The 25,787-nt window shown below is 57.7% G+C and overlaps 1 protein-coding gene across 1 annotated transcript; it reads left to right on the top strand.

Annotated features, from left to right (window-relative positions):
- Positions 1–214: 214 nt before the first annotated feature.
- Positions 215–25,787, top strand: SETD1B (SET domain containing 1B, histone lysine methyltransferase). The gene is given in 19 exon segments (XM_047088265.1): positions 215–221; positions 979–1,166; positions 1,409–1,507; positions 2,144–2,414; positions 4,490–4,602; positions 5,479–6,717; positions 10,233–10,412; positions 10,414–10,482; positions 10,484–11,062; positions 11,448–11,709; positions 11,788–12,158; positions 12,252–12,357; positions 13,411–13,902; positions 15,260–16,519; positions 17,393–17,559; positions 19,823–19,954; positions 20,040–20,159; positions 20,238–20,375; positions 23,094–25,787. Coding segments are annotated over 18 exon segments (5,946 nt in total). The 5' UTR covers positions 215–221; positions 979–992; the 3' UTR covers positions 23,268–25,787.

Raw genomic sequence — 25,787 nt, 5'->3', positions numbered from 1 at the left:
GCCAGCCAAGCCCCCCACCTAAGTCCCAGCAGAATAAATAAATTAAAAGGCCTTCCCCCGGGGAGGGGGGAGGCAGTGTGGGAGCGCGCGAGTGAGGGGTGGGGGGCCGCTGGGGCCCGGGGCTTTGGCGGCGCAGCTGCCGCCGCCGGGAGAGTGCCTGGGGAAGCGGCGAGGAAGGAGAGGGGAGGAGGAAGAGGAGGAGGAGGAGGAAGAGGAGGAGGGTGAGCGCTCGGGTCGGGCTCCTTAGCGGTGTATTGTGGGATGTGCGGCTACTGGGAGCCGAGCCTCCGCCGCCAGCCGCCTCCCGGGCAGCAGCAGCAGCAGCAGCAGCAGCGGCGGCGGCGGCAGCAGCTCCGGGCCCGGCAGCCGCGGCGGCGGCGCCCCCCCCCTCCCGGCCCCCCGTCCGGCCGCCCCGGCCTCGGCTCCCGCGGGGGACACCATGTACTGGCTGGCGGCGCAGGGAGGCCGGCGCCCGGCGGGGATGTAAGCGCGGCTCGGGGAGGGAGAGGCCGCGGTCGGCAGCCGGGCGGCCCGAGCCCCCGGCCCCGGCCCCGGCCCGGGCTCCGGCCGAGCGGGCGGGCGGGCGGGCGGCGCCAGGCCTGCCGCGAGCCCAGCGCGCGAGCCGGGCCGAGCGAGCGAGCGAGCGCCACGCCGGGCGGCCGGGAGGCAGGACGGGCACCATGGGCCGGAGCCCGCGTCCTCCGGACGCCCCGGGCCCCGCCAGCACGCACCGGGGGCCCCCGGGAGCCCCTCGCTGCCGCCCCGAGACGGTGGCCGAGCGGGCGGGCGCCTAATTCTCCCGGAAGGGTTATTCTCTCGCTCTATTCTTATTTTGGGGGGAGCCAGCGAGACAGCTCCTTTTGGGGCGCGCTGGTAAGGTGGGAGGGGGTGGGGGCTGGACGATTTGATTCTTTCGCGTGTGTGTAGAAGCGGCCGCCGCCGCCGCGGCGGAGACGACAACAACTTGCTCGTTTTCAGGTTGGGTTAACGGCATGGAGAACAGTCACCCCCCCCACCACCACCACCAGCAGCCCCCGCCGCAGCCCGGCCCTTCGGGCGAGAGGAGGAACCACCATTGGAGAAGTTACAAGTTGATGATTGACCCGGCTCTGAAAAAGGGGCATCATAAACTGTACCGCTACGATGGGCAGCATTTCAGCCTGGCGGTGAGTAGCCGGCGCGCCTCCCCGCCGCCCCCACCCACCACCAGCCGTGCCCGGGGCGTAGGGAAAGGGGTCCGAGCTGCCCAGGGACCCCCCCTTCCGACCACCGGGCCAACTGTCAGCCGGGTCCCCAGTCCTGGAGTTTGACAAGTGCCTGGAGAAGGGGGGGGGGGCGTCTGCCTCTGCCCCTGGGGAGTGGGACCAGCCCTCCCATTCCGCCCCGCCCCCCCCATTCCTCCCCACAGATGTCCAGCAACCGCCCGGTGGAAATTGTCGAAGATCCCCGGGTCGTTGGGATCTGGACCAAAAACAAGGAGCTGGAGCTGTCGGTGCCTAAATTCAAGGTAGGACCCCTCCCCCCCGACCCCACGGTCTCTCCCCGCCTCCCCAGTCCCCGAGTTCGAAAATAACGCCAGTTCTACCGGAGCCTAGCCTGGTTCTGAGTTCCCGCCGTCCATGGCCAGGGAAGTTTTGGCGGGGAGGGGGAGATGGCAGCGAGAGGGGTGTCCTCTCTCAGCTACTGTAAACAGAATAACATTCAGTGAAACTGTAATCAAGGATCTGATACAGTGTCCTGCCGGCCCAGCTGGGGGCTCCGGGTCCCCACCTGGCTCCTGCTAGCCCCCGAAGCTTGGCCTAGGGACCCACCCCCCTTCTCAGTCTTGTGGCTTAAGAGGGGACAACTTCATAGACCAAGGGTTCACCCCTGACCCGGCTGCAGGGAGAGGAGGCCAGAATGGGGGGGTGGGGAAAGAGAAACTGTTTCTTTTTCCCCTTTCCTTTCGAACCCAGAGGACTTCCACGTTCCAAACGATTTAATCCTCCGCTTCCCGGGCCCGCCCGCGTGCATTTTTTTTTTTCAAAAAAAAAAAAATTATTTTTTAACCTTCATTGTTTTCATCGGGCACGCGAGTGGGGAATGTTGTGTTTCCCTTCGGTTTCAATGTTCTCCAAACTCCCTTCCCCCTCGTCCCTGCCAGATCGATGAGTTCTACGTGGGCCCGGTGCCTCCGAAGCAGGTGACATTTGCCAAGCTGAATGATAACATCCGAGAAAACTTCCTGAGGGACATGTGCAAGAAGTATGGGGAGGTGGAGGAGGTGGAGATTTTGTACAACCCTAAGACCAAGAAGCACTTGGGCATTGCCAAGGTGGTCTTTGCCACGGTCAGGGGAGCCAAAGAGGCGGTTCAGCACCTGCATAGCACTTCGGTCATGGGCAATATCATCCACGTGGAGCTGGACACTAAAGGTGAGTGGAGACCCACTTGGGACAAACTGCGATGGAGGGGCAGTGAGACCTGTCACTACAACTCCTTTCCCTCCCAGAGCCCCTCTTGCAGTGTTTAGGGACCCCCCCAACAGCCTTTTTTTTTTTTTTTTTGCCCCCTCCTGAGGATAGAGTCACATGGAGCTAAATGTGTTGTCTGTTGCTAGGAGACAGGCTATAATTTACCAAATGTGCTGTCCTTGGCTACTGCATGTACCCCTAGGGACCACCCAGAGGCTTCCCCACCACTGACACCCCTGCGGGCCCCTCCTGGAGCCCTAGTGGCCTGGGTTTAGGCAGTCTCCAGTGTTGCCATCTGTGTTAGGGGAAGAGGCAGGGTTTGTTTATTTGTGGGAGCTGAGAGGGAGCCACTAGAATGCCTTTAAATACATATAGAGTGGGTCCTTCAACTAAAAAGGGAATCCTCCAAGGATCTAGGGTCCCCCCCCCTCCCCCATGCTGCCCCTTCCTTCTGGAGTGGGAACCAATCTGGGCTCAGAGTGTGGTTTCATTGATAATGTTCTGATAGAGCTGGGCGGGCTGCTGTGGGTGCTCAAGGGTTGACACTGTGCCTTCCCTCCTCTCTCTTAAAGAGACAGCAGCACCTCCCATGCGCCGGGAATCCCGCTATGTGCTCACTCTGAGCTCACTGCTGGCAGAGTGGGGCTGGGGAAGTCACCCTTCCTTCCTTACATTCCTGGGAGGCTTCTTCTCGACCGGATGGAGGGGCTTGCAAGACTCTAGGGCATCCCCCAAAGTTCGCCTGTGGCCTCTCTAGGGAAGTTCCCGCCCATATGAAAGAAGGTGCTGGGTGCCTCAGGACCAACCTGCCCTGTGACTGGGCAGGCACTGTTGGGTCCGGTGCTTCTTGAGGTTTTCTGGGAGACACTGTCTGGGAAGGCTTAGGTGGCCAGCTTCCAGGAGTTTTGTGAGCATGGTGTTTAGAGGCAAATGGCACACCAAACCCAAACAGGAAAATCTAAACCTTTCTTGTGCTTTCAACGATGAATACATATTGACTAGGTCTCTGAGACCTTGCTGGGGGCTGTGGAGGGATGCTGGAACTGGGTGGGCACCGTTATCCCACAAACTCTTGCCAAGCCCATATCTAGTTCTGAGTTTCCTCAGGGCACAAGCCTGGGTTCCCGTCTCTGTCAGGGGAGTACAGACCCTTCAAACTCTACACATCCCTTGTGTGGCTGCAGTCTCATTTCTCCCTGAGAACTGAATGTGGAACCTTCTTCCCTGTCACATGCCCATTTTAAGGAGCAGCCAGCTCTTCCCAAAATTTCATTTCTGAAAAAAAGGAAGAAAAAAAAAAAAAAAAGTGGGAGGCCCTCAGAGACTGCCAACTAACTTTGTATTTCAAGAAAGAGACCAGCAAAGTGTAAAGTGTAGCTCAAGGAATGTGCCTCCTTTGCATATGTAAGCAGCTGCCTCAGAGGGCTCTATAAATATCAATAATCTGGGGCCCCAGGGTCTATAGAGGCCTCTCTCTGCTGATGGGGGAGGGTTACCAGACGGGGCCCAGTGGGACCAGCCCGGCAGAGCTGGGGAGGCCTGGTCAGCCAGGTCAGCGGAGGAGGCCCACGGAGTTCACAGTAACGTGGTACTAGACTGTGTTTTACAAACTCTGCTGGTCACCTGGCCTCAGATAGCTAACAGTAAAGTGAACTGTCACCTCTGTGTCACTGGGTCTCTCCACCTGCTACAGGCTCTGGCTGTTAAGTGGGAAAACCTGACTCTTTTTTCAGGTGCTATGGCTCAAGTGACAGGGAGAGGCTCTGTGTTGGGGGTGGTGTTTCTGTTTTGGGGGGGAGTCCCGGCCCCACAGAGGATTAAATTCTGAATCTTAGGGTCAGAAAAATCATACAGGTGAGCAGCTTGGTTGAACAGATCGGACTCCTCAGTGAGGTACAGAGAGGTGGTTCCCCGGTCAGGGTCACAAAGCTTCTCAGGCTTGGGGGTCTCAGGCGCCAGGGGCCCATAAGCCAACCTGTGGGGTCTGCCCCATCCTGGAGCCTCCCTCAATCCTCCCTCCCTTGCCCTTCCCACAGGGGAAACCCGCATGCGGTTCTACGAACTGTTGGTCACGGGCCGATACACACCCCAGACCCTCCCAGTGGGTGAGCTGGATGCTGTCTCTCCGATCGTGAATGAGACCCTGCAGGTGGGTTTGTTACCATTCAGTACCCTCCCCCCACATACTCACACTCATCACCAGCTTCTGATGGGCCCTTCGCCCCCATTCACCATCTCTAGCGTTGGACGCCAGAGCCTAGGAGGCAGAGGAGCCTGGCCTTGTCCAGCCTGGGATTCCCACAGACCCACAGCCTACCTAGGGCTTCGTGTTAATGCTGAAACATTGCTGTGTCTGATGTCCTGGGCACTGCTCTAGCCCTGCCCCCAGAAAGCAGACCTCAGTGGTCCCCATTCCCAGAGCGAGACTGACGTGACCCCTTACCCAACCACTGCCTCCTACCTAGGCCACCCTCACACAGGGAGATTCTCAATCCAACCCTTCCCTGGCATCAACTCACCTACCCTCAGGAGTAGCTTTTCCAGAACGCAGCCTTCACCGACTTGCTGGTCGGCTAGGTTATTCATTAGGCACTTTTACTGTGTCACACGCCTTAACTCCTAAAACATTGGGAGACCAGAGGGAACAGGACCCTTGGCCACCCCCTCACTCCCCACACTATAGTTCTCCCTGCTGGAAGATCCTTGATTTCTGACAGTCTGAGACGGGAAGGAAATCCCAGTTTAAATCAAGATGTCAGGATCTTCTCTCTGCTTTAAGGATTAGAAAAAACCCTCAAGGTTCTTTGGGGATAGCTGGCTATCCTATGATTAGAGAAAAGTTAGGACAATCCAGAAGCTCCTCTTCGATCTCCTACCCCTCCCCCCCCCCTTCTTCCACCATGCTGCAGTTCTAGAGTGACCAGCTTGGCTCTGAGATCCCCAGAGTGTAGAGGGAAAACAGCCCCCATCCATTGCATGCAGCCCCCTCCAGCAACCTCACTTGTCTCTCCCTCTCTCTCTCTAGCTGTCAGATGCTCTGAAGCGCCTCAAGGATGGTAGTCTGTCTGCAGGCTGTGGCTCCGGCTCCTCCTCGGTCACCCCCAATAGTGGTGGGACACCCTTCTCGCAGGACACGGCGTACTCCAGCAGCCGCCTGGACACCCCCAACTCCTACGGACAGGGCACACCGCTCACGCCACGTCTGGGCACCCCCTTCTCGCAGGACTCCAGCTACTCCAGCCGCCAGCCCACACCCTCCTACCTCTTCAGCCAGGACCCCACGGTGACCTTCAAGGCCCGGCGCCACGAAAGCAAGTTCACAGATGCCTACAACCGCCGCCACGAGCATCATTATGTCCACAACTCCTGTGCGGCCACCACAGTGGCCGGGGCCCCAGCTGCCTTCAGGGGCTCCGTGGACCTCCCGTTTGGGGCAGTCAGCAGCAGTGGGGGCAGCAGTGGCCCTCCATTCAAGGCCCAACCACAGGATTCGGCCACGTTCGCCCACACTCCACCGCCTGCCCAAGCAACCCCAGCTCCTGGAGTCACGTTCAAGTCGGCTTTCTCTCCGTATCAGACCCCTGTGCCCCCTTTCCCCCCACCCCCTGAGGAGCCCCCCACCACAACCACCTTTGGGGCCCGTGAGAGTGGGGAATTCCGGAGAGCACCTGCGCCCCCACCCCTGCCACCCACCGAACCCCTGACCAAGGAGAAGCCAGGCACACCGCCCGGCCCACCGCCCCCTGATGCCAACAGCATGGAGCTGGGTGGCCGGCCGACCTTTGGCTGGAGCCCTGAGCCTTGTGACAGTCCAGGCACACCTACGCTGGAGTCCTCACCTGCGGGCCTGGAGAAGCCCCACGACAGCCTGGATTCACGCATAGAGATGCTGCTGAAGGAACAGCGCACCAAGCTGCCCTTCCTTCGAGAGCAGGACTCGGATACGGAGCTGCAGATGGAGGGCAGCCCCATCTCCTCCTCCTCCTCCCAGCTCTCCCCACTGGCCCCCTTTGGCACCAACTCCCAGCCAGGCTTTCGAGGCCCCACGCCACCCTCCTCACGCCCCTCCAGCACCGGCCTGGAGGATATCAGCCCCACGCCGCTACCCGACTCAGACGAGGATGATGAGCTTGACCTGGGCGTGGGGCCCCGCCCCCCTCCGGAGCCAGGCCCCCCGGACCCTTCTGGTCTTCTGGGCCAGACAACTGAGGTAGCCTTGGACCTGGCTGGAGACAGGACCCCAACCTCAGAGAAGATGGATGAGGTACCACCATGTCTGTCCACCTCTGTCTTGGATTGGTTTTGTGTATCTTGTGTCTCCCTTTCCTCCTTTGAAACGTTATCCCCTCAGGACAATTAGCTAAAACACAGAAGTAACAGGGTTAGGGCAGCTAAAATAACCGGTCAAATACAGAGAATAAAAAGCCAACGCAAAAAGCACCAGGGGCTGTGACTGAGCAGCTGCTTTGGCTCTGAGCAACCTAGCAGCCATAGAGAGAAGGGAAACATGACCTAGTTCTGTTGCTCTCCTGTTAGGTATGGGAAGTTAAGACTTTTCCTAGGGATCAATTCTGACTTGAGCTTCTTTGGTGGGAGTTTGCCGAGACCCCAGATAGTATGGACTATGGTAATGGTTCTGGATCCCCTTGTCTGTTGGGTCGCCTGAGGGTGATCAGGGCTGATCCTGACACTCAGGCATATTTGGGGGGAGGGATTAGCCAGAGCATTCTGCTAGGCTAGGCCAGATGGGAGCTCTGGAGCACTGCCTCCTAGAACCTGGTGCCCTCTGAAGAGAGGAAGCCATGGTGGGCAGGGAGGGCATTGAATTTTCCCTTAGCTTTTCCTCTGTTTCCAGGAGTCGGGACTTAAGGGTTAGCCTAGGGGGAAGGCCACAGCCAGAAACAGGCAAAACTGACCATTCTCCAGCCTCTCCTCAGCCATAGATCTTTATCTGGGGTCTTATTACCCAAATCTCCAGCCTCTGGGTTGGGGTGGGGGCTGCTGTGTGCTACAATCCCTTGGAGGGATGGATTAGGTCATCTTCCTTGGCTCTGCTCCTCCCCACTCCTGGTCCAGGCACCTGTCCTGGTCCTCCTGAAGACCTGTGTTGGAACCTGCGCGCCCAGCGGGCATGAGCAGCCAGGGGCTTAGACAGAGCTCTGTGCCCTTGTGGGCGGCAGGAGGGAGGGTCCCCCCTTCCCAGGCTCTTTGATTAGGCAGGTTTGTCTGCCTCGGGGAGGAACAGAGAGGAACTTGGCCTGCCCTGGAGGGGACTGCAGGTGGCCGGGGCTCCAGGGGGCCTCCAGGCAGTTCTGGGGAAGTGGTTTCTGGTGCCAAGGGGTCCGGGCAGGAGGAGTTGACAGGTGTGCAGAGGTGGGGGGCTGGCAGCCCTGCCATCTTTTCTTCCCTTCCTCTCTGCTGCCTGGGCTTGGGGGATGTCTACCATGCTGACAGAATGGTCCGGGACTGGGAATCCCAGGGTAGACGGAGGGACTGGGCTCTCCCATCATGTCACTGTAGGGAAGCGGGAGACTGAAGCCGAAGAGAGATGGGGTCGGGATGCCCCTAGATCTTAGCGGTAGTAAGACCGAAGTACAGATAACCTCCAGGCTGGCCCTCGGGAGCCCCCTGCCGGCAGCCTGGAGAGCAGCACCCGGACTCCTCCAGACTGAACCTGGAGGGAGTCCCAGCTAGCTCAGGCTGAGGACTCCGGAGACAGAGCAGGGGCACCACTGAGGGAGATTCCCTTTCTTCACAGAAGCTGGTGGTTAAAAGTTCAGGCTCCAGTCCGTGAGCCTGGAAACCCAGCTCTGTCGCTTACTGGTTATGTGACCTTGGGTAAGGCACTTTCCTTCTCTGAGTCTCAGTTTCATCGCCTGTGAAATGGGACGGTGAAAGTACCTGCCTCACACGGTCTTCGGCTTAACTGAGGTGCCCGCAAGGGAAGCTCCCGGCACCTCGCGCGGGCTGGTGCTGAGCAGTGTGCGCTCGGCTAGTTCCCGCTGGTTCTCACCCCCACCCCCTGGCGCCGGAGGGGCGGAGGGAGGGGCAGGGCCGAGGGCTGGAGCGCAGGATCCCGGGTCTCCTTGTGATTGGCTGGCCGCGATGCCGGGTTAACCCTCTATGTGCTGCGCTCGCCTCGCTGGGCGCTGTCCGGGACTGATCTCCCGGGCGCTGTCCCGGAGTATCGGGCTGAGCCTGCCAGTCCCTCCTGCTGCATGTGCGTGCGGACCTTTAGAGAGAGAGAGAGAGAGAGAGAGAGAGAGAGAGTGTGTGTGTGTGTGTGTGTGTGTGTGTGTGTGTGTAGTGGGGGTCTAGCAAAATCCTGAGCTTCCTACTGCTGCTGAAAGTTTAGTATTCCTCTTCTCCCCGCGGGCGCTCCCCCCCATTTCCCTTTGAGGACTCCCTCACCTGAAGATCTGACCTCTGACCTTACAGCCTGTACAGACCGCGCCCCCTCAGCCTTCAAATGCATTCCCTGTCTGTGGCAGCCTACAAACGCTCTTGTCACCTTACCGAGATCTTCTAGGGCAGGGCCTGAGCCACCTTCTCACCTCTTGTCCGGACACAAAAGCCTGGGGGTGACATAACTCTCCTCTCACCACCCCTGCTCTGCCTTCTCACTCCAACCCTACCAGGTACACCCCAATGCCTCCTTCCAGTTCCAGGCCTGTGTCCCAATGTAAAGGGGCCCTTGCCCATTTCGGAGCTGGGGTCATCCTTGGCTTCCCCACTGTTTGCCTGGTACAGTGAGTGTTCCTGGATTCCATTCGGCAGGCATCTTGAGCTTGAGTTCCAGCCTTATTTCTGACCGGCTGTGCCTCCTGGGCCAGTGGCTTTTGGCTCTGTTTCCTCACTTGTCAGAAGGGATTGGAGTAGAGCCCCACCTTGCAAGGCTACAGTGCTGATGTGAAACAAGGTGTTGTGCAGTCTCAAGAATAGACGAAAGATTAACTAAGGAAAATAAAAAGACATACCTCCTATTTATGCAGCCTTAAAACTGCTAACTCTCTTTGCTCAAATGTCGCCCTTGCCACCGGGCCCTCTTTGCAGCAGTGAGGACAGCAGGCTGACTGGGAGCCTAACTGGTTTGAATCCTGACTCCATCTCTTATTGGCTCTGTGGCCTTGGGCAAGTTACTTAAGCTTTCTGTGCTCCAATTTCCTTGGTAAAAGAACGGCCTTAGAAAGATACCGAGCACGTAGGAAGCACTATAGAAGTGTTAATTATTAGTATTCTCCAATTACAAATTGAAATAGAATCTCTCAAGCTGACATGGAATCTGTTTCCCTCTTTACACCCTGTCCCCCTCCACAGCTTTCTTTTCCTCCAAGGTGGGCTCTATATTTCTCCTCTTCATCCTGGTTTTCCTGTGTCTCTTCCCTCTAGAAACTTAGCTCCACAAGAGCAAGAATTGTGTCTGTCTTGTTCAATGCTGTGTCCCCAGCACCTAGGACAGTGCCTGGCACACAGCAGGTGCTAAGCAAGTGTTTACCGAATGAATGAATGAATGAATGAATGAATGAATCCTCCTAAACCAACTGGCAGGTATTAAGATGCCCATAATGCAAATGGGGAAACTGAGGCTTAGCAAGGTTAAGTGACTCCCCAAAGCCACATGGTCCAGAAGGGAGGGGACTAGGACCCAAACTGCAGAATCCGTGTTGCTCATTAGTCTTGCAAAAGGCTTCTCGAGCTTTCTGGTGTTTGGAAGGGGCTCTAGGAGCCAGCTTGGCCTCCCAGGCACAGCCTCACCGCTCTCCCCGGCTCTCCCCACAGGGCCAGCAGTCCTCGGGCGAGGACATGGAAATCTCGGACGATGAGATGCCCTCAGCCCCCATCACCAGCGCCGACTGCCCCAAACCCATGGTGGTGACCCCAGGGGCGGCAGCCGTGGCAGCCCCCTCTGTGCTGGCTCCGACGCTGCCGCTGCCCCCACCCCCCGGCTTCCCGCCGCTGCCCCCCGCCCCCGCCGCCGCCCCCACCACAGCCAGGCTTCCCCATGCCCCCGCCTCTGCCGCCTCCCCCGCCCCCCCCCGCCCCCCGCCCACCCAGCTGTGACGGTGCCCCCCCCACCCCTGCCAGCGCCCCCCCCTGGTGTCCCACCCCCACCCATCCTACCACCGCTGCCGCCCTTCCCTCCAGGGCTGTTTCCCGTGATGCAGGTGGACATGAGCCACGTGCTGGGTGGCCAGTGGGGCGGCATGCCCATGTCCTTCCAGATGCAAACGCAGATGCTGAGCCGTCTGATGACTGGCCAGGGCGCCTGCCCCTACCCGCCCTTCATGGCCGCTGCTGCCGCGGCCGCCTCAGCCGGGCTGCAGTTTGTCAACCTGCCGCCCTACCGGGGCCCGTTCTCCCTGAGCAACAGCGGACCGGGCCGCGGGCAGCCCTGGCCACCGCTACCCAAGTTTGACCCATCAGTGCCGCCACCAGGCTACGTGCCACGCCAGGAGGACCCACACAAGGCCACTGTGGATGGCGTCCTGCTGGTGGTGCTCAAAGAGCTGAAGGCCATCATGAAGCGTGACCTGAACCGCAAGATGGTGGAGGTGGTGGCTTTCCGCGCCTTCGACGAGTGGTGGGACAAGAAGGAGCGGATGGCCAAGGTAGGCAACGAGTGCGGAGTGCCCCCGGGCGGCCAGCAGGCACGCTCTCTTCCCCCGAGGGACACTGGTCCCGGTAACCCCCAAGTAGGAAAGCGTGAGTGTTACCTTCTAAAGCTTGTGTGTCCATGACGCGGATGTGTCCTTGCCGCATGTAGCCTGCTCTGCAGGCGAGGAGGTTGAAGTTCAGTGAGACGGAGTTGGGCGCTGGGAATGTCCGGCAGGCACGAAGCCCAGCCGACTTGGTGGGAAGGAAGTGCCAGTTACTGTGTGGCTGTCACTGTTGAGGGAAGGCAGGCTGCTTAGGGAGGGCCACCCACTGGGGAGGTGGGGGTCCACCGGCAGCACCGTAACCATAGTGACAGTCCCCTCCTCTCTCACACCCCAGGCCTCTCTGACCCCAGTGAAGTCAGGCGAGCACAAGGACGAGGACAGGCCAAAGCCCAAGGACCGCATCGCCTCGTGCCTGCTGGAGTCGTGGGGCAAGGGCGAGGGCCTGGGCTATGAGGGCCTCGGCCTGGGCATCGGGCTGCGCGGGGCCATCCGCCTGCCCTCTTTCAAGGTCAAGAGGAAGGAGCCACCGGACACAGCCTCTTCTGGTGACCAGAAGCGCCTGCGGCCCTCAACCTCTGTGGACGAGGAAGATGAAGGTATGTGCGCCCCCTCACGTGGCGCTGGGCTCTCCCGTGTTTCCCCAGCCCAGTTCGGACACCCCTCTCTCCCCTCAGAGTCAGAGCGAGAACGGGACCGGGATATGGCGGACGCCCCTTGTGAGCTTGCCAAGCGGGACCCCAAGGGCGTGGGCGTGCGGCGCCGGCCAGCCCGGCCGCTGGAGCTGGACAGTGGCGGGGAGGAGGATGAGAAGGAGTCACTGTCGGTGTCCTCATCATCATCGGCGTCCTCATCCTCGGGCTCCTCCACGACCTCACCCTCATCCTCAGCCTCTGACAAGGAGGAGCGGGAAAGCACTGAGGAGGAAGAGGAGGGGGAGGAGGAGGAGGAGGAGGAGGAGGAGGATGAAGAGGAGGAAGAGGAGGAGGAGGAGGAAGGCCCCAGGAGCCAGGTCTCCTCCTCCTCGACCTCATCCACATCAGATAAGGTACCTTCAGGTTGGGGAGGCCTGGGGTGCTGGGCCAGGTGAGGGGGGCCCTTCTGCTCAGCCTGACCTCCCCTCTCCCTCCCCCTCCCCCAGGATGATGACGCTGAAGACAGCGATGAGCAGGAGGAGTCTGAGAATGAGGACGAGGACATAGCCCTGTCAGAGGCGAGTGAGAAGGAAGAAGGGGACTCGGACGGAGGTGAGCGGTGTGGACGGTGTGGACCGAGGCACCTGGTCTGCCCCAGGGCCCCCGTGCAGAGACCAGAGCCCGAGCAACTTTCAGCAGTACTTTTGGGGCAAGATTTCTTGTCTTTGAAACGTGAGCTCATTAAAACATGCACAGGACTCGCCCTACGATTCCATTTGTACGCAATGTCCAGAACAGGTCCCTCCACAGAGACAGAAAGTAAGCTAGTGGTTGCTTGGGTCTGGGGATGGGAGGCTGGAGGGGCGATAGCTAAAGGTGTTGGGTCTCTTCTTGAGCTCATGAGAGCGTTTTGGAACTAGAGATAGTTGTAATGTACTAAATACCACTGACTTATTCACTTTAAAATGGTTCGTTTTATGCTACGTGGATTTCACCTCCGTTTTCTTTTTTTTTTTTTTAATTAATTTATTTTTTTTAATGTTTATTTATTTTTGAGACAGAGAGAGAGACAGAGCATGAACAGGGGAGGGTCAGAGAGAGAGGGAGACACAGAATCCGAAGCAGGCTCCAGGCTCTGAGCTGTCAGCACAGAGCCCGATGCAGGGCTCGAACTCACGGACTGTGAGATCATGACCTGAGCCGGGGTCGGATGCTTAACCGACTGAGCCACCCAGGCGCCCCTCGCCTCCGTTTTTGTTTTTTATTTTTTTTTAACGTTTATTTTTTTGAGACAGAGAGAGACAGAGCATGAAGAGGGGAGGAGCAGAGAGAGAGGGAGACAGAGAATCCGAAACAGGCTCCAGGCTCTGAGCCGTCAGCACAGAGCCTGACGCGGGGCTCGAACTCACGGACCGAGAGATCATGACCTGAGCCGAAGTCCGACGTTTAACCGACCAAGCCACTCAGGCGCCCCGCCTCTGTTTTTTTTTTAAATGCTGACTAGTTAACATGCAGGCGCCCCCCCCCCCCCACCCCCGCCCCGAGATATCAGGGCCGCGTTCAGCCTGGGCGCCATCAGTCTGAGATGTTTGGGGAAGCATCTAGCCGGAGCGCACAGCAGACGCTGAAGGGCTCATGCCTGTGTCCCCTGTGTCCCCTGCCCAGAGGAGACGGTGAGCATCGCCACGTCCAAGGCGGGAGCTGGGTCCTCCAGCGAGAGTTCTGAGTCTTCTGAGTTCGAATCAAGCTCCGAGTCCTCGTCGTCATCCTCAGAGGATGAAGAGGAGCTGGTGGCAAGGGAGGAGGAGGAGGAAGAGGAGGAGGAGCAGGAGGAGGAGACCGCAGCAGCAGACGAGAGTATGGCTTCTGCTGCTCCCGATGAGGACTTCGAGGAGGATGTGGCCACGGGGGCACCTGTGACAGAGTCCTCGGTCACGGAAGGGGAGGTGGACATCGAGGCCGAGGACGGAGCTCCCGAGGAGCGGACTTCCGTGCTGGAAGAGCCCCCCTTGCCTGTGTGTGTCGAAGAGCTGGCAGGCTGCAAGGAGCCCTCGGAGGAGCCGGGCCTGAAGCAAGAAGGGGCCAGGTTGCTGTCTCCAGAGCCCCCTGCTGGAGAGACGGAGGCCCGGCCCCCGCCTTCCCCGGAACCTGCCCCAGGTAACACCTGCAGCCCGCAGCCCGTCCCCCCACCCCCCCACCTTCTCCCCTCCCCCCCCCCACCCCGGTTGAGGTGGTGGGGATGGAGGCAGGATGTCCTCACCGGCAGAATGAGCCCAGGCTCCTTTGGGTAATTCGTGTAACCTTCCCAAGCTTCAGGTTCCCCATCTGTAATGTGGGATCAGTGGTATGTCCCCCATGAGGTCGTGCGGGAGGGCAGAGTGAGATGACATAATGTGCCGGCACGGAGCCTGGCACCCAGCCGGAACTTCAGATAGCTGCCTGAGAGAACTGCTCCTGTCACCGTTCCTCAGTGCCACATTTCCCCACCGTTTGCTCCTTGGACCATTAGTCCTATGAGACGCGCTCAGAAAGGTGTGGCAGGGGTGGGGAGCAGGTGTATATGGTCATTTTAGTGACAGGCAGGTGGGGGAGGCTTGGGGTGCTGGGCCAGGTGAGAAGGGCCATGGACACAGCATTCTCAGCCACCTTGATGGAGCCACACAAAGCATATTAAAGGCTGTAACATACTGTCCAGTGGAACTTTCTGCAGTGATAGAAACGTTCTTTATCTGCTCTCTCCAAGATCATAGCCATTAAATACAATGTTGCTAAGAGCACTTGAAATGTGGCAAGTGCCTACTGCCGAGCTGAATTTGTAATGTTATTTAATTAACTTAAACTTATGTAGCCACTGTGTGGTCAGTTCGATCCTGGAATACATCCTTCGGGAAAGAAACCTATTATACTTTGTTTAATTCTGTATTGTTTGGCTACAGAACCTCAGGTCTTTGAATATTGCCATAGGTATGTATTAAGCCTATGTTGTGTCCCCAGTACTGTTTTAGGCACTGACAATACAACAGTGGCCAAACAGACAAAAGTATCTGCCTTCATGGAGCTTACATTCGAAAGACAGGGTGATAAATGACAGTAGATAAGCTAGAAAATATATTATATGACGATGGAGATAAATGCTGGGAGAAAGGCACTGACAAGTCCTGCAGAAAAGGGACTTGTTGAATTTTATTCAATAGCAGAGCCCATTTTCTGGATCCATGGGATGTTCCCTGTTCACAAGAACACCGTTCTAAGGACGTAATGCCAAAGGCTAAGAACCATATCTCCTACATCTTTAGCTTATCAAGCACCCACTGTGTGCCAGACATTGGGCTGGGCACTAAGAAGCCTTGAGTGGTTTAGTTGTGGGGGGACGGTCCCCACACTCACAGAATGCCAGGGGGCCCAGAGGGGTGTGAGGTCGGGTATCAAGCACAGAGTAGGGCAGCATAAATAGGGCACCACGAGATGTTTGACTCCAGTAATAACGGTCTGGTTTCTGCCCACCTCTCTGCAGAGGATGACCTGGAAGTGGCGCCCGAGTCCCCTACGCTGCTCTCCTTACCACTGCAGCCGCCGTTGCCACCCCCTCGACCACCTCGGCCGCCTAGCCCACCGCCAGAGCCCGAGACCCCAGAGCCCCCACACCCACCCGTCCCTCTGGAGCCGCCTCCCGAGGAGCAGCCCCCGCGTACTCCGGGTCTCTGTGGCAGCCTGGCCAAGTCACAGAGCACAGAGACGGTGCCGGCCACGCCAAGCGGGGAGCCCCCGCTGTCAGGGGGTAGCAGTGGCCTGTCACTGAGCTCCCCGCAGGTGCCCGGCAGCCCCTTCTCCTACCCATCCCAGTCCCCCAGCTTGAGCAGCGGTGGCCTCCCGAGGACACCTGGTCGGGACTTCACCTTCACGCCCACCTTCCCTGAGCCCGGCGGACCCCTGCTCCTGCCTGTCTGTCCCCTCCCAGCTGGCCGGCGCGATGAGCGGTCTGGCCCCCTGACCTCCCCGGTGCTCCTGGAGACGGGCCTGCCTCTCCCCCTGCCCTTGCCCTTGCCCCTGCCCCTGGCATTGCCCGTCCCTGTCCTGCGGGCCCAGACGCGGGCCCCCACCCAGCTGCCGCCCCTGCTGCCTGCGCCCCTGGCCCCCTGCCCACCCCCTATCAAGAGGAAGCCGGGCAGGCCCCGGCGATCCCCGCCGGCTGTGCTCTCCTTGGATGGGCCCTTGGTCCGGCCACCGGGGGGGGCCGCCCTCGGCAGAGACCTCCTGCTCCTGCCAGGCCAGCCACAGACCCCTGTCTTCCCCAGCACCCATGACCCCCGGGCCGTGACCCTGGACTTCCGGAACGCGGGGATCCCGGCCCCCCCTCCCCCTCTGCCCCCCCAGCCTCCTCCGCCCCCACCTCCACCCCCTGTTGAGCCTACCAAGCTGCCCTTTAAGGAGCTAGAGAACCAGTGGCCCTCGGAGGCCATCCCTCCAGGCCCCCGTGGGCGCGATGAGGTCACCGAGGAGTTCATGGACCTGGCCAAGGTTCGGGGACCCTGGCGCCGGCCACCTAAAAAACGCCACGAGGACCTGGTGGCCTCAGCCTCGCCCGAGCTCTCACCACCGCAGCCCCTCTTCCGGCCCCGGTCGGAGTTTGAGGAGATGACCATCCTGTACGACATCTGGAACGGTGGCATCGACGAGGAGGACATCCGCTTCCTGTGTGTCACTTACGAGCGGCTGCTACAGCAGGACAATGGCATGGACTGGCTCAACGACACACTCTGGGTCTACCATCCCTATATCCTAGACGACGCGGTGGGGTCCTTGCCCGCCTCTCTGGGCCCTGTCTCCCACGACACCCACGAAGGCAGTCGCCCGACTCCCCACCACCTACTGAGTGGCGTCTGCTGGCACCGAGCCAGGCTCCGTGTGGAGTCATCACTGGCACTTTTAAAACACCTTTTCTGTGCCAGGCCCGTCTCACCCCCAGAGTTAGCGGGTCTCGGGGCCAAACGTAGCGGCGTGATCGCACAACATCAGAGTAGCAGAGGCTGACGGAGGGCCAACTCCTCCTGGCCCCCCGCCCCCCATCACCTAATTTGATCTTCCCAACAGGTCAGTGAGGTGGGAGCTATTCTTCCCATTTCACTTATATGGAAACCAAGGCTCAGAGAGGTTAAGTGACCTGCCCAAAGTCACACAGCTATGACGTAGCAGAGCTGGGATTTGAACCCAGGCAAATCTGGTTCCAGAGTCTGGGCTCTTAACCACGATGCTAATCCTGATAGTTGTGTTACCAGCACAGACAGAACTATCAAGTTGGAGCTGTCTTTATACCCCTTATACCAAACTAGTTTACTGAGCACTTCCTCTGTTCCAGGAAGTCTGCTAAGCACCTGAACGTGTGTAATCATTCAGAGAAGCCTTGTTATTGCCCCAGTGCGCAGGTGGGAAACCGAGGCAGGAAGCAGATAAGAAATACACCCAGGACCGTGCAGTCAGGTACCCCTGACAAGAGTTCTGACCCTCAGTGGAGGTGGTGTAGGTGTGGGGGATGGAACCTCCTGGAAATTAGCCTGAGGGTAGAGAGGCCAGGCCCAGTGGGGCTGTCTCTGGAAGGACTGGGAGGGGCTTTTCAAGAATGTCCATGTGGCCCTTGACCCACACCCACCCACCAGCCTCTCTTCAGCTAAGAAAAAGAAACGGGACGATGGCATCCGTGAGCACGTGACGGGCTGTGCCCGCAGCGAGGGTTTCTACACCATCGACAAGAAGGACAAGCTCAGATACCTCAACAGCAGCCGCGCCAGCACCGATGAGCCCCCGACAGACACCCAGGTACTGCCCTCAGGTGCCTGGACACTGGAGCCTCCCAGGCTGCCATGGGTGGGGACCTTCTGGAGGGGGGCGTACCAGGTGGCATGAGGGGTTGTGGGGTCAGAGGGGCTGGCACAGGGGGCGTTAGGCGTTAATTCACCCGGGTACCCTGGTTGGAAAGGTGAGGCGAGGCTGGGAAGTGGGAGCCTCTGAGATTTTCATCAGGGATGTGAGCAGAGTGGAGTTGTGTTTCCAGAAGTTTCCTTCTCTCCTCTTTAAATTCAGCAAACATCTCCTGAGTGCCTGCTGTGTTCCAGGCACTGTTCTGGGTCTACAGCAGTGAACAAAACAAAATCCTTTCCCTCACAGAACTTCCATTTTAGCGGGGAGGTGGGAAATGATCAAGCGAACAAATAAACATAGGATTCCAGGTGGGGAAAACAGGAGAGGAGGTTAGGGACTGGGGAGTCAGAGGGGTCACAGAAGGTGACAGTTGAGCCAGACCTGAATGAAGTCAAGAAATGAGCCACGTGAATAACTGGGAGAGACCACAGAGAAGTAGAAAAAGGCTTCAATAAAAAGTTAAAACAGGAGGGGAGCCTGGCTGGCTCAAGTCAGTAGAGCGTGCAGTTCTTGATCTCAGGGTTTTGAGTTCAAGCCCCATGTTAGGTGTGAGCCTACTTTATTAAAAAAATAATAATAAATAAAGGTCAGGGGCCTGGATGGCTCACTCAGTCGGTTAGGCGTCCGACTTCGGCTCAGGTCATGATCTCATGGCTCGTGGGTTTGAGTCCCGCATCAGGCTCTGTGCTGACAGCTCGGAGCCTGGAGCCTGCTTCGGATTCTGGGTCTGCCTCTTTCTCTGCCCCTCCCCTGCTCATGCTCTGTCTGTCTGTCTCTCTCTCTCAAAAATAAATAAACATTAAAAAAAAAACCACGTTCTTTTAAAGTTAAAACAGGAGGGGGGATGGGGTGCCTGCATAGCTTAGTTGAACATCTGACTCTTGGTCTCAGCTCAGGTCTTGATCTCCGGGGCATGATTTCAAGCCCTGCATTGGGCTCCACGCTGGGCATGAAGCCTCCTTCAAAACAAAACAAGACAGGCGAGGGGGTCACTAAGTCTGGAAGTCATGCTTTTCGAGAATGACTTGAAGTCATGCACAGAGTGAACAGGATGTGCAAAGGCCCTGAGGTGGGGGGGGGGGCGGGGGGGGGGGAACGGATCTCAGTGGTGTGAGAAAGGAAAGGAAAGACTAGCTGAGACCAGAGACAGAACAACAAGTCCTCAGGGCCCTGGAGGCTGTGGTGATGAGGTGAGATTTGTATTCTGTGTGTGACAGCCACATGAGGGCTTCCAGAGAGAGGGTGAGGGTGACGTGGCTCGGCCCACGATTTTCAAAGCTTACGCTGGCTGCTGTGTGGAGGGTTGACCCCAAGGGTCCACAGGGGAGACCGTGCACAGCTGCTACATTTCCCAGTCCAGACATTTGGGTAGGTTCAACTTGATTTGCTGTGAGAAAAAAGTGGATGTTTTTGAAAGAAGAGCAGGAACAGTGGGATATCGGGAAGCCAAAAGGACAGCACTGGGGGCTGGATTGGCTGGAGGAGACCAAGGACCTGGCTGGAATGCAGCTGGGCCTGGCTTGGGGAACTAGGGAGCTGGATGCCAAGCTCTGAGGTGGGAAGCTTGCGTTTTGGGGTTTGTGGAACATCCAGGGAGTGAGGTCTTTTAGGCAGTTCGATATACGGGTGCAGTAGAGAACTTGGGGCAGGGGAGAGACTTCCAGTCATCGGGATGGAAACGTTCATGGGAGGTCACGGCAAGGAAGAGCTCACCCAGGGAGAGGGCGTGAGGGCAGGAGGGCAGAGGACGAGGGTGGCCGAGGGAAGGAAGAGAAGGAAGGGTGCCAAGGAAAGAGCCATGATCCCGAAAGCCTGGGGAGGTCGGAGGGCCCGTGGTGAGAGCACCATCTCGCCTCCCGGAAGTGGAGTTCTTTCCAAGCCTTCTAGCTGGGACAGGAGAGACGGCGAGCGTGAAGGGAAAGTTGTGTTGTTCTCTGACCGGAGGCCGTTGAGGACGTTCACATTCTGGCAGGAAGGACCAGGGAAGAGGAGAGGGGACAAGTAGGGATGGGACAGGCACGGCCAAGCCCAGAGCAAGGAGGCTGAGAAGGTGGGACGACAGGAACCCGGGGCTTAGGCTGTGATGGGGACCCCGGTCCCGGTGCCACGGTGAGCAGGGCGGTCCCACCCCTCCTGATCCGTCCCCCCGTCCCCCTCACAGGGCATGAGCATCCCGGCACAGCCACACGCCTCCACTCGGGCCGGCTCGGAGCGGCGTTCTGAACAGCGCCGCCTCCTGTCCTCCTTCACTGGCAGCTGTGACAGTGACCTGCTCAAGTTCAACCAGCTCAAGGTGAGGCCGGGCCCCACCCAGGGCCGCCGGGTGGCAGCGGGGCTGAGGCCAGGCCTTTCACCTCTCAGCTCCTTCCCTCCCCCAGTTCCGGAAGAAGAAGCTCAAATTCTGCAAGAGCCACATTCACGACTGGGGCCTGTTCGCCATGGAGCCCATCGCGGCCGACGAGATGGTCATTGAGTACGTGGGCCAGAACATCCGCCAGGTAGGCACCGCCCGGCAGGCCGGGAGCAGGGGTGGGAGCGGGCCGGGCCAGCCCCGACTGAGGCCTGCTCCCGGCCAGGTGATCGCGGACATGCGGGAAAAGCGTTACGAGGACGAGGGCATCGGCAGCAGCTACATGTTCCGGGTGGACCACGACACCATCATCGACGCCACCAAGTGCGGCAACTTCGCGCGCTTCATCAACCACAGCTGCAACGTGAGTGCCTGTCCGGAGGCCGCTGCTGCCCCTGCCGCTGTGCCCGAAGGACCCAGAAGCTTCTGGCACGGAATCGGCACGGCCTCCGTCCCAAGGGTGATGGAGGCGGGGGGGGGGGGGGGGGGGGGCTCGTTCGTACACCGCGTTTTGCTCCCCTGAGCTTCAGTTTTCCCTTCTGCAAAACGGCACGACGAGACTCGAGGTGCTCCGAAAGTAGTCCCTCTCAGTTCACTCCGGAAGTAGTCCTCTCAGTTCACTCCGGAAGTAGTCCGCTCAGTTCACATTTGCCCGGTTCCTCCTCCGTGCTGGCCTTTTGCTGTGCCGCCGGCGGTCAGGCTCGGCCCTCAGAGGCCTTCGGTCCCCGGGCGGTGGTGTCCAGCAGAACTCTGTGAGTGGCACAGCATCCGTAGTGGCCACTGTTGTGGTACCGGCTGCTCGTGGGGTTGAGCACTTAAAATGTGGCCCCTGCCACTGAGGAACTGACTTTTGGTTTTGGGTTTTTTTTTAACTTATTATTTTTTTTTTTTTAATTTTTTTTTTCAACGTTTATTTATTTTTGGGACAGAGAGAGACAGAGCATGAACGGGGGAGGGGCAGAGAGAGAGGGAGACACAGAATCGGAAACAGGCTCCAGGCTCTGAGCCATCAGCCCAGAGCCCGACGCGGGGCTCGAACTCACGGACCGCGAGATCGTGACCTGGCTGAAGTCGGACGCTTAACCGACTGTGCCACCCAGGCGCCCCTTTAACTTATTTTTTAATGTTTGTTTATTTTTGAGAGAGACAGAGACAGAGTGTGAGCAGGGGAGGGGCAGAGAGAGAGGGAGACGCAGAATCGGAAGCAGGCTCCAGGCCCTGAGCTGTCAGCACTGAGCTCCACGCAGGGCCCGAACCCGTGAACTGGGAGATCACGGCCTGAGCTGAAGTCAGATGCTCACCGACTGAGCCACCCAGGCGCCCCCTGAGGAACTGAGTTTTTAATTTAATTGAGTTTAAGTTTAACTTAAATAGTCTCGCGTGGCTAGTGGTGACAGTGGTGGATGGCACTGGTCCAGGGGGCAGTGAGTGTTGACAACAAGGGGGGTTCTCACGCCGAAGACAGGCACAGGGAGCTTCAAACAGGGGACAGGCTAGTTCCAGAGCAAATATGCCCAACTCTTGTTTCGAGTCATCACCTTGCTACTTAGCAAGTGACTGTAGGCTAGTTAGTTAACGTCTCAGTGCCTCGGTTTCCTGATCTGTAAAACAGGGATGGTAATGGTCCCTCCTTGTAGGTTGTTGGGAGAACCAATGAATTCTCTCTCTCTTTTAAATGTTTATCTATTTTTGAGAGAGAGAGAGACAGAGCTCGAGCAAGGGAGGGAGGGCAGAGAGGAAGAGGGAGACACAGAAACCGAAACAGGTGCCAGGCTCTGCGCTGTCAGCACAGATCCCAGTGCGGGGCTTGAACTCACAAACCGTGAGATCATGACCTGAGCCGAAGTCGGACGCTTAACCGACTGAGCCACCCAGGCGCCCCAATGAGTTCCCTTTGACGCAGCGGACACAGCTAGCTCTCATCACTGGGGCCAGTAGGGACTTCCTCTTGCCTCCGTGTGGCACCTGAGGGTTAGGAGGGGATCACCCAGGTGGTAGTGAGTGGGGCAAGTGTTCCGTTGAATGAGGCCCTGAAGGGACAGCAAAGCGGACAGTAGGGATGGAGTAGGGGTTGAGAGGGCGGGTAAGAGAATGAGGTTGGCAGGCTTGGGGTGGCCAGATCTCTCAGCCTTGCAGGCCGAGCTGAGAAGTTTCTCTAAAAGCCAAGCAAGCGGGCCACTGTCAGGTTTCGAGCCATGAGACCACTGGGTCTGCTCTTCCTTTGGGAAGATTTCCCTGGCTGCTGGGTCAGGAGTAGATTATCTCAGAGGACAGCGAGGTAGCGGGAGCTGCTGAGGTCCAGCCGAGTGATGAGAGAGACCTGGCTGGGGCTGCGGCAGTGGAGGTGAAGGGCAGTAGACAGAATCAGTAGGTCCTTTGGAGGGAGAACCCTCTGGGCACAGCAGTGGGCCAGAGCCAGCCTCGGTGTAAGAAGGAGGTGTGGGAGACGGCTGCTTGGGGGCCTGGGCGCCCTACAGTTGAGGTTTGAGCTTACTGAGTCAAAAACGTCTCCAGGAGCTGCCGAAGGCAGATATCAAGCAGACACTTGGATTTCTGGGTCTGGAGCAGGGTCCAGCAATCCTTTTCTTTAAAAGGCCTGATAGTAAATATTTTTGGCTTTGTGGCCCAGACAATCTCTTAGCAACTCCTTAACTGCCATTGTAACAAAAGCAGCCTGTAGACAGTGTGTAAATGAATGGGTGTGGCTGTGTGCCAGGAAAACTCGACTTGCAGTAACAGGCAGCTGCCGGCCGGGGTTGGCTGACCCCTTCTCTGGAGCTCAGAAGTGAGGCCTGAGCTAGAAATACAAAAACTTGGAAGTCGCCTGTAGTGTAAATGGAAATCGCAGCCCTGGAGAATCATTTAGTATCATCACCATTGTCATCATTCTTATTTATTATCAGAGGCAAGGGTCCCTGTCACCCAGACGGGAGCCGGGGGCCTGGAGCAGGTGGCCAGTGGAAATGGGGGGCAAGACGCAAGTTAGTCAGGCTTTGAGCATGGAGCGTGGTCGGGTTTGGGGGGCCCGGGTTGGGTGCCTCGTGGGTCATTGGCTCACCCTCCCCTCCTGCCTCACCCACAGCCCAACTGCTATGCCAAGGTGATCACGGTGGAGTCGCAGAAGAAGATCGTCATCTACTCAAAGCAGCACATCAACGTCAATGAGGAGATCACCTACGACTACAAGTTCCCCATCGAGGACGTCAAGATCCCCTGCCTGTGCGGCTCCGAGAACTGCCGGGGGACCCTCAACTAGGCCCCGCACCGGCGCCCCGCAGAAGGCCGCCCGTGCTGCCCTGGGGCTCCCGCGCGTGGAGCCCCTGGCCCCCGGGGCCCAGCCCCACCTCCCACCCCCATTTCAGGTGCTGTCCCCTACCCAGCGGCCATGTCAGGGCCTGGCGCCCCCAACACTACCCCCAGAACCCAGCGCAGCTCCAGCCCCTCAGTGGGAAAGGGCTTCTGTGTCTCTCGGCCCATGTCTCTTTGGTTTTTTTAAAATGCTCCCTTCAGGATTTTTGTTCAACTCCAGCGTAAACTTCTCTCTGTCCGTGTCTCTCGCTCTCCGTCTCTGTCTCTGTCCTTCTCTTTCCCGGTCAGCCTCTATCCACGAATGCTGCTATGTTGTTTTGTCTTCTCTTTACTCTCTTCCTCGTCGTAAGAAAAGACATTTTAACCGTTGAAATGTGAAGGCAGAATCAGAGAGCGGGGACCCCTGGCGGGGGCTGCAGAGGCCTCGGTATGGTGGTGTGTCGGCCCGCGTCCCGGAACCCCCGGGCCAGGGCGCTGGGCCAGGTGCTGCAGAGAGGAGGGGGGTCAGCCCCAGGCTGTGACCTCAGAACACTACGCAAGGCCCCCTCTCTGCTGGCAGCGACTCAGTGAGGAGAAGACACCCCCCCCTTCTGTTCCTTCCCCAGCAGCCTGGGGGCGCCATTTCCCCTAGCAGACCCTGGTGGAGCCAAGCTGGTCCCAGGCAGGAATTTCTCCTCTGGGCTCTCCCTGCCACCCCACACCCTGCCACCCCCAAAATCTTGGGTTCAATGTTTACTTTCTCATTCGAATGCCAGCAATGAGGGAGCCTCCCGGAGGCCCCAATGTGGGCGTGGGGGCACTGGGAAGGGTCCTGTCTACTCTCTCCTGCTCTCGCCTCCCCCCCCAGGGCAGGAGGAGGGCCTCCCAGGGCAGGCGGGTCCCCTAGTCCCGCCGCTTCGGGTCTCTGACCAGATGCGTGTGGCATTTTTTTTTTTTTTTTTTTTTGTCTATAAGCTTCACCTGCTTGCCCCTGGCCCACACCCGAACTCACCCTGCCAGCAGCCCCCTCATCCCAAGGAGGCAAGAGCATATTTATTTTCAGAGTGAGATTATTCTCCCAGAGAAAGGAAAATCTTGGAGAAGATTTTTAAAGCTCAGATCTAAGTCCTACAGTTTTTTGTTTTTTATTTTTTAACTCCTTTTACCCTCTTCCCCACCATCCTCTTCAGGGTTTATTTCCATAGATTTTTTTTTTCTTGTGCGTGTATAAAATCAAAACGAAGGGAAGAAATAGGTTTTTGAAGTTCAGAACCAACTTCTGTATATAGGCTGCCATAAAGGACTTTTTCTCGGGAACATTGTTTCTTGTAGAAACATGTGGGGAGACTTTTTTGCTCATTTCTTTGTATTTCCAAAAATCTCTCTCTCTCTCTCTCTCTCTCTCTCTCTCTCTCTCTCTCACACACACACACACACACACACACACACACACACACACAAAAGCAAGTCCCTCGCACCCCAGAAAGCAGAGCAGGCATGTAAATAATTTCTGGAAAGTGACTGTTGTGACCAGGAGTCCTCACCAAGACGGGAGAGCTCCCAGCGGGGAAGCCCCCACCCTGCGGATGGATGCAGGCCCGGAGCCTCTGGTATCTCAGCTTGTGTCAAGCTTGTTATCATGTAAATTCTGTACAAAGAATTGTTATTTCTCTCTCTCTCTCTCTCTTTTTTTTTTGTCGTTGGTGGTTTTGTTGTGTTCTTTTTTTTTTTTTTTTTTTTAATTTCTTTACCCCATGCCCTCTCTGTTTGAGATTGTGCCCACCAGTTTCAAGGTCGAGGTCGATGAAATCGGGGGCATTAAGACACAGAGGAGGGACCTGGGCACAGCGGTGACCTTCTCTTCCGTTTGCGGTTTTCTGCCTAATTGTGCAACTGAGAAAATATTTATTTTTCACATGAGAAAATGTGTAGTTTGTAGAGATGGTTGATTTAAGTTACTTGTGCGGCCCCCAAGGGGCTGCCTTCATTCTCTCCCTTCTTCCCATAGAAGTGGAGGGGGATGTGAGGAAACCAGGCTTGGGGGCCACCCTCGTCCCTCACCCTGGCCTCACCTTGCCCAATGGGCCAGGGGCTGCACCCTCACCGGTACCCGGGAACCCCCCGGCCCACCCCAAAAATGGTTGGCCATATCCAGAAACGTGGCTCGTTTTTCTTTCGATGCCTTCATTTTCATTGAACAAATCTTTGCTTTTGAAAAGTTGGGGGTTCCTACTTTTTTTTTTTTTTTCTTGTCCCTCCCTCTCTGCCTCTCTCCTCCTGCAAAGAAGAGAACCCATAAGTTTTAGGGATGTTTGTGCATATAGACTCTGTCATCCGTACGTAACTTGTTTTGAAGAGAAGTGTTTCCGTTGTGGGTGTGTCTTGTTGTAAATATTTGTTCATATTTTTGTGAATTCAATACTATGTACCATTGTATTATAGTAACTTTTATAAAGCAAACCATAAATATACTGACTTTTCTTACAGA

This window comes from Lynx rufus, unplaced genomic scaffold (assembly GCF_022079265.1).
Source record: "Lynx rufus isolate CCGP_SWC_20201006 ecotype Redwood Valley unplaced genomic scaffold, mLynRuf1.p SCAF_24, whole genome shotgun sequence".
Lineage (NCBI taxonomy): Eukaryota > Metazoa > Chordata > Mammalia > Carnivora > Felidae > Lynx > Lynx rufus.
This window is presented reverse-complemented; position numbering and strand designations above follow the sequence as displayed.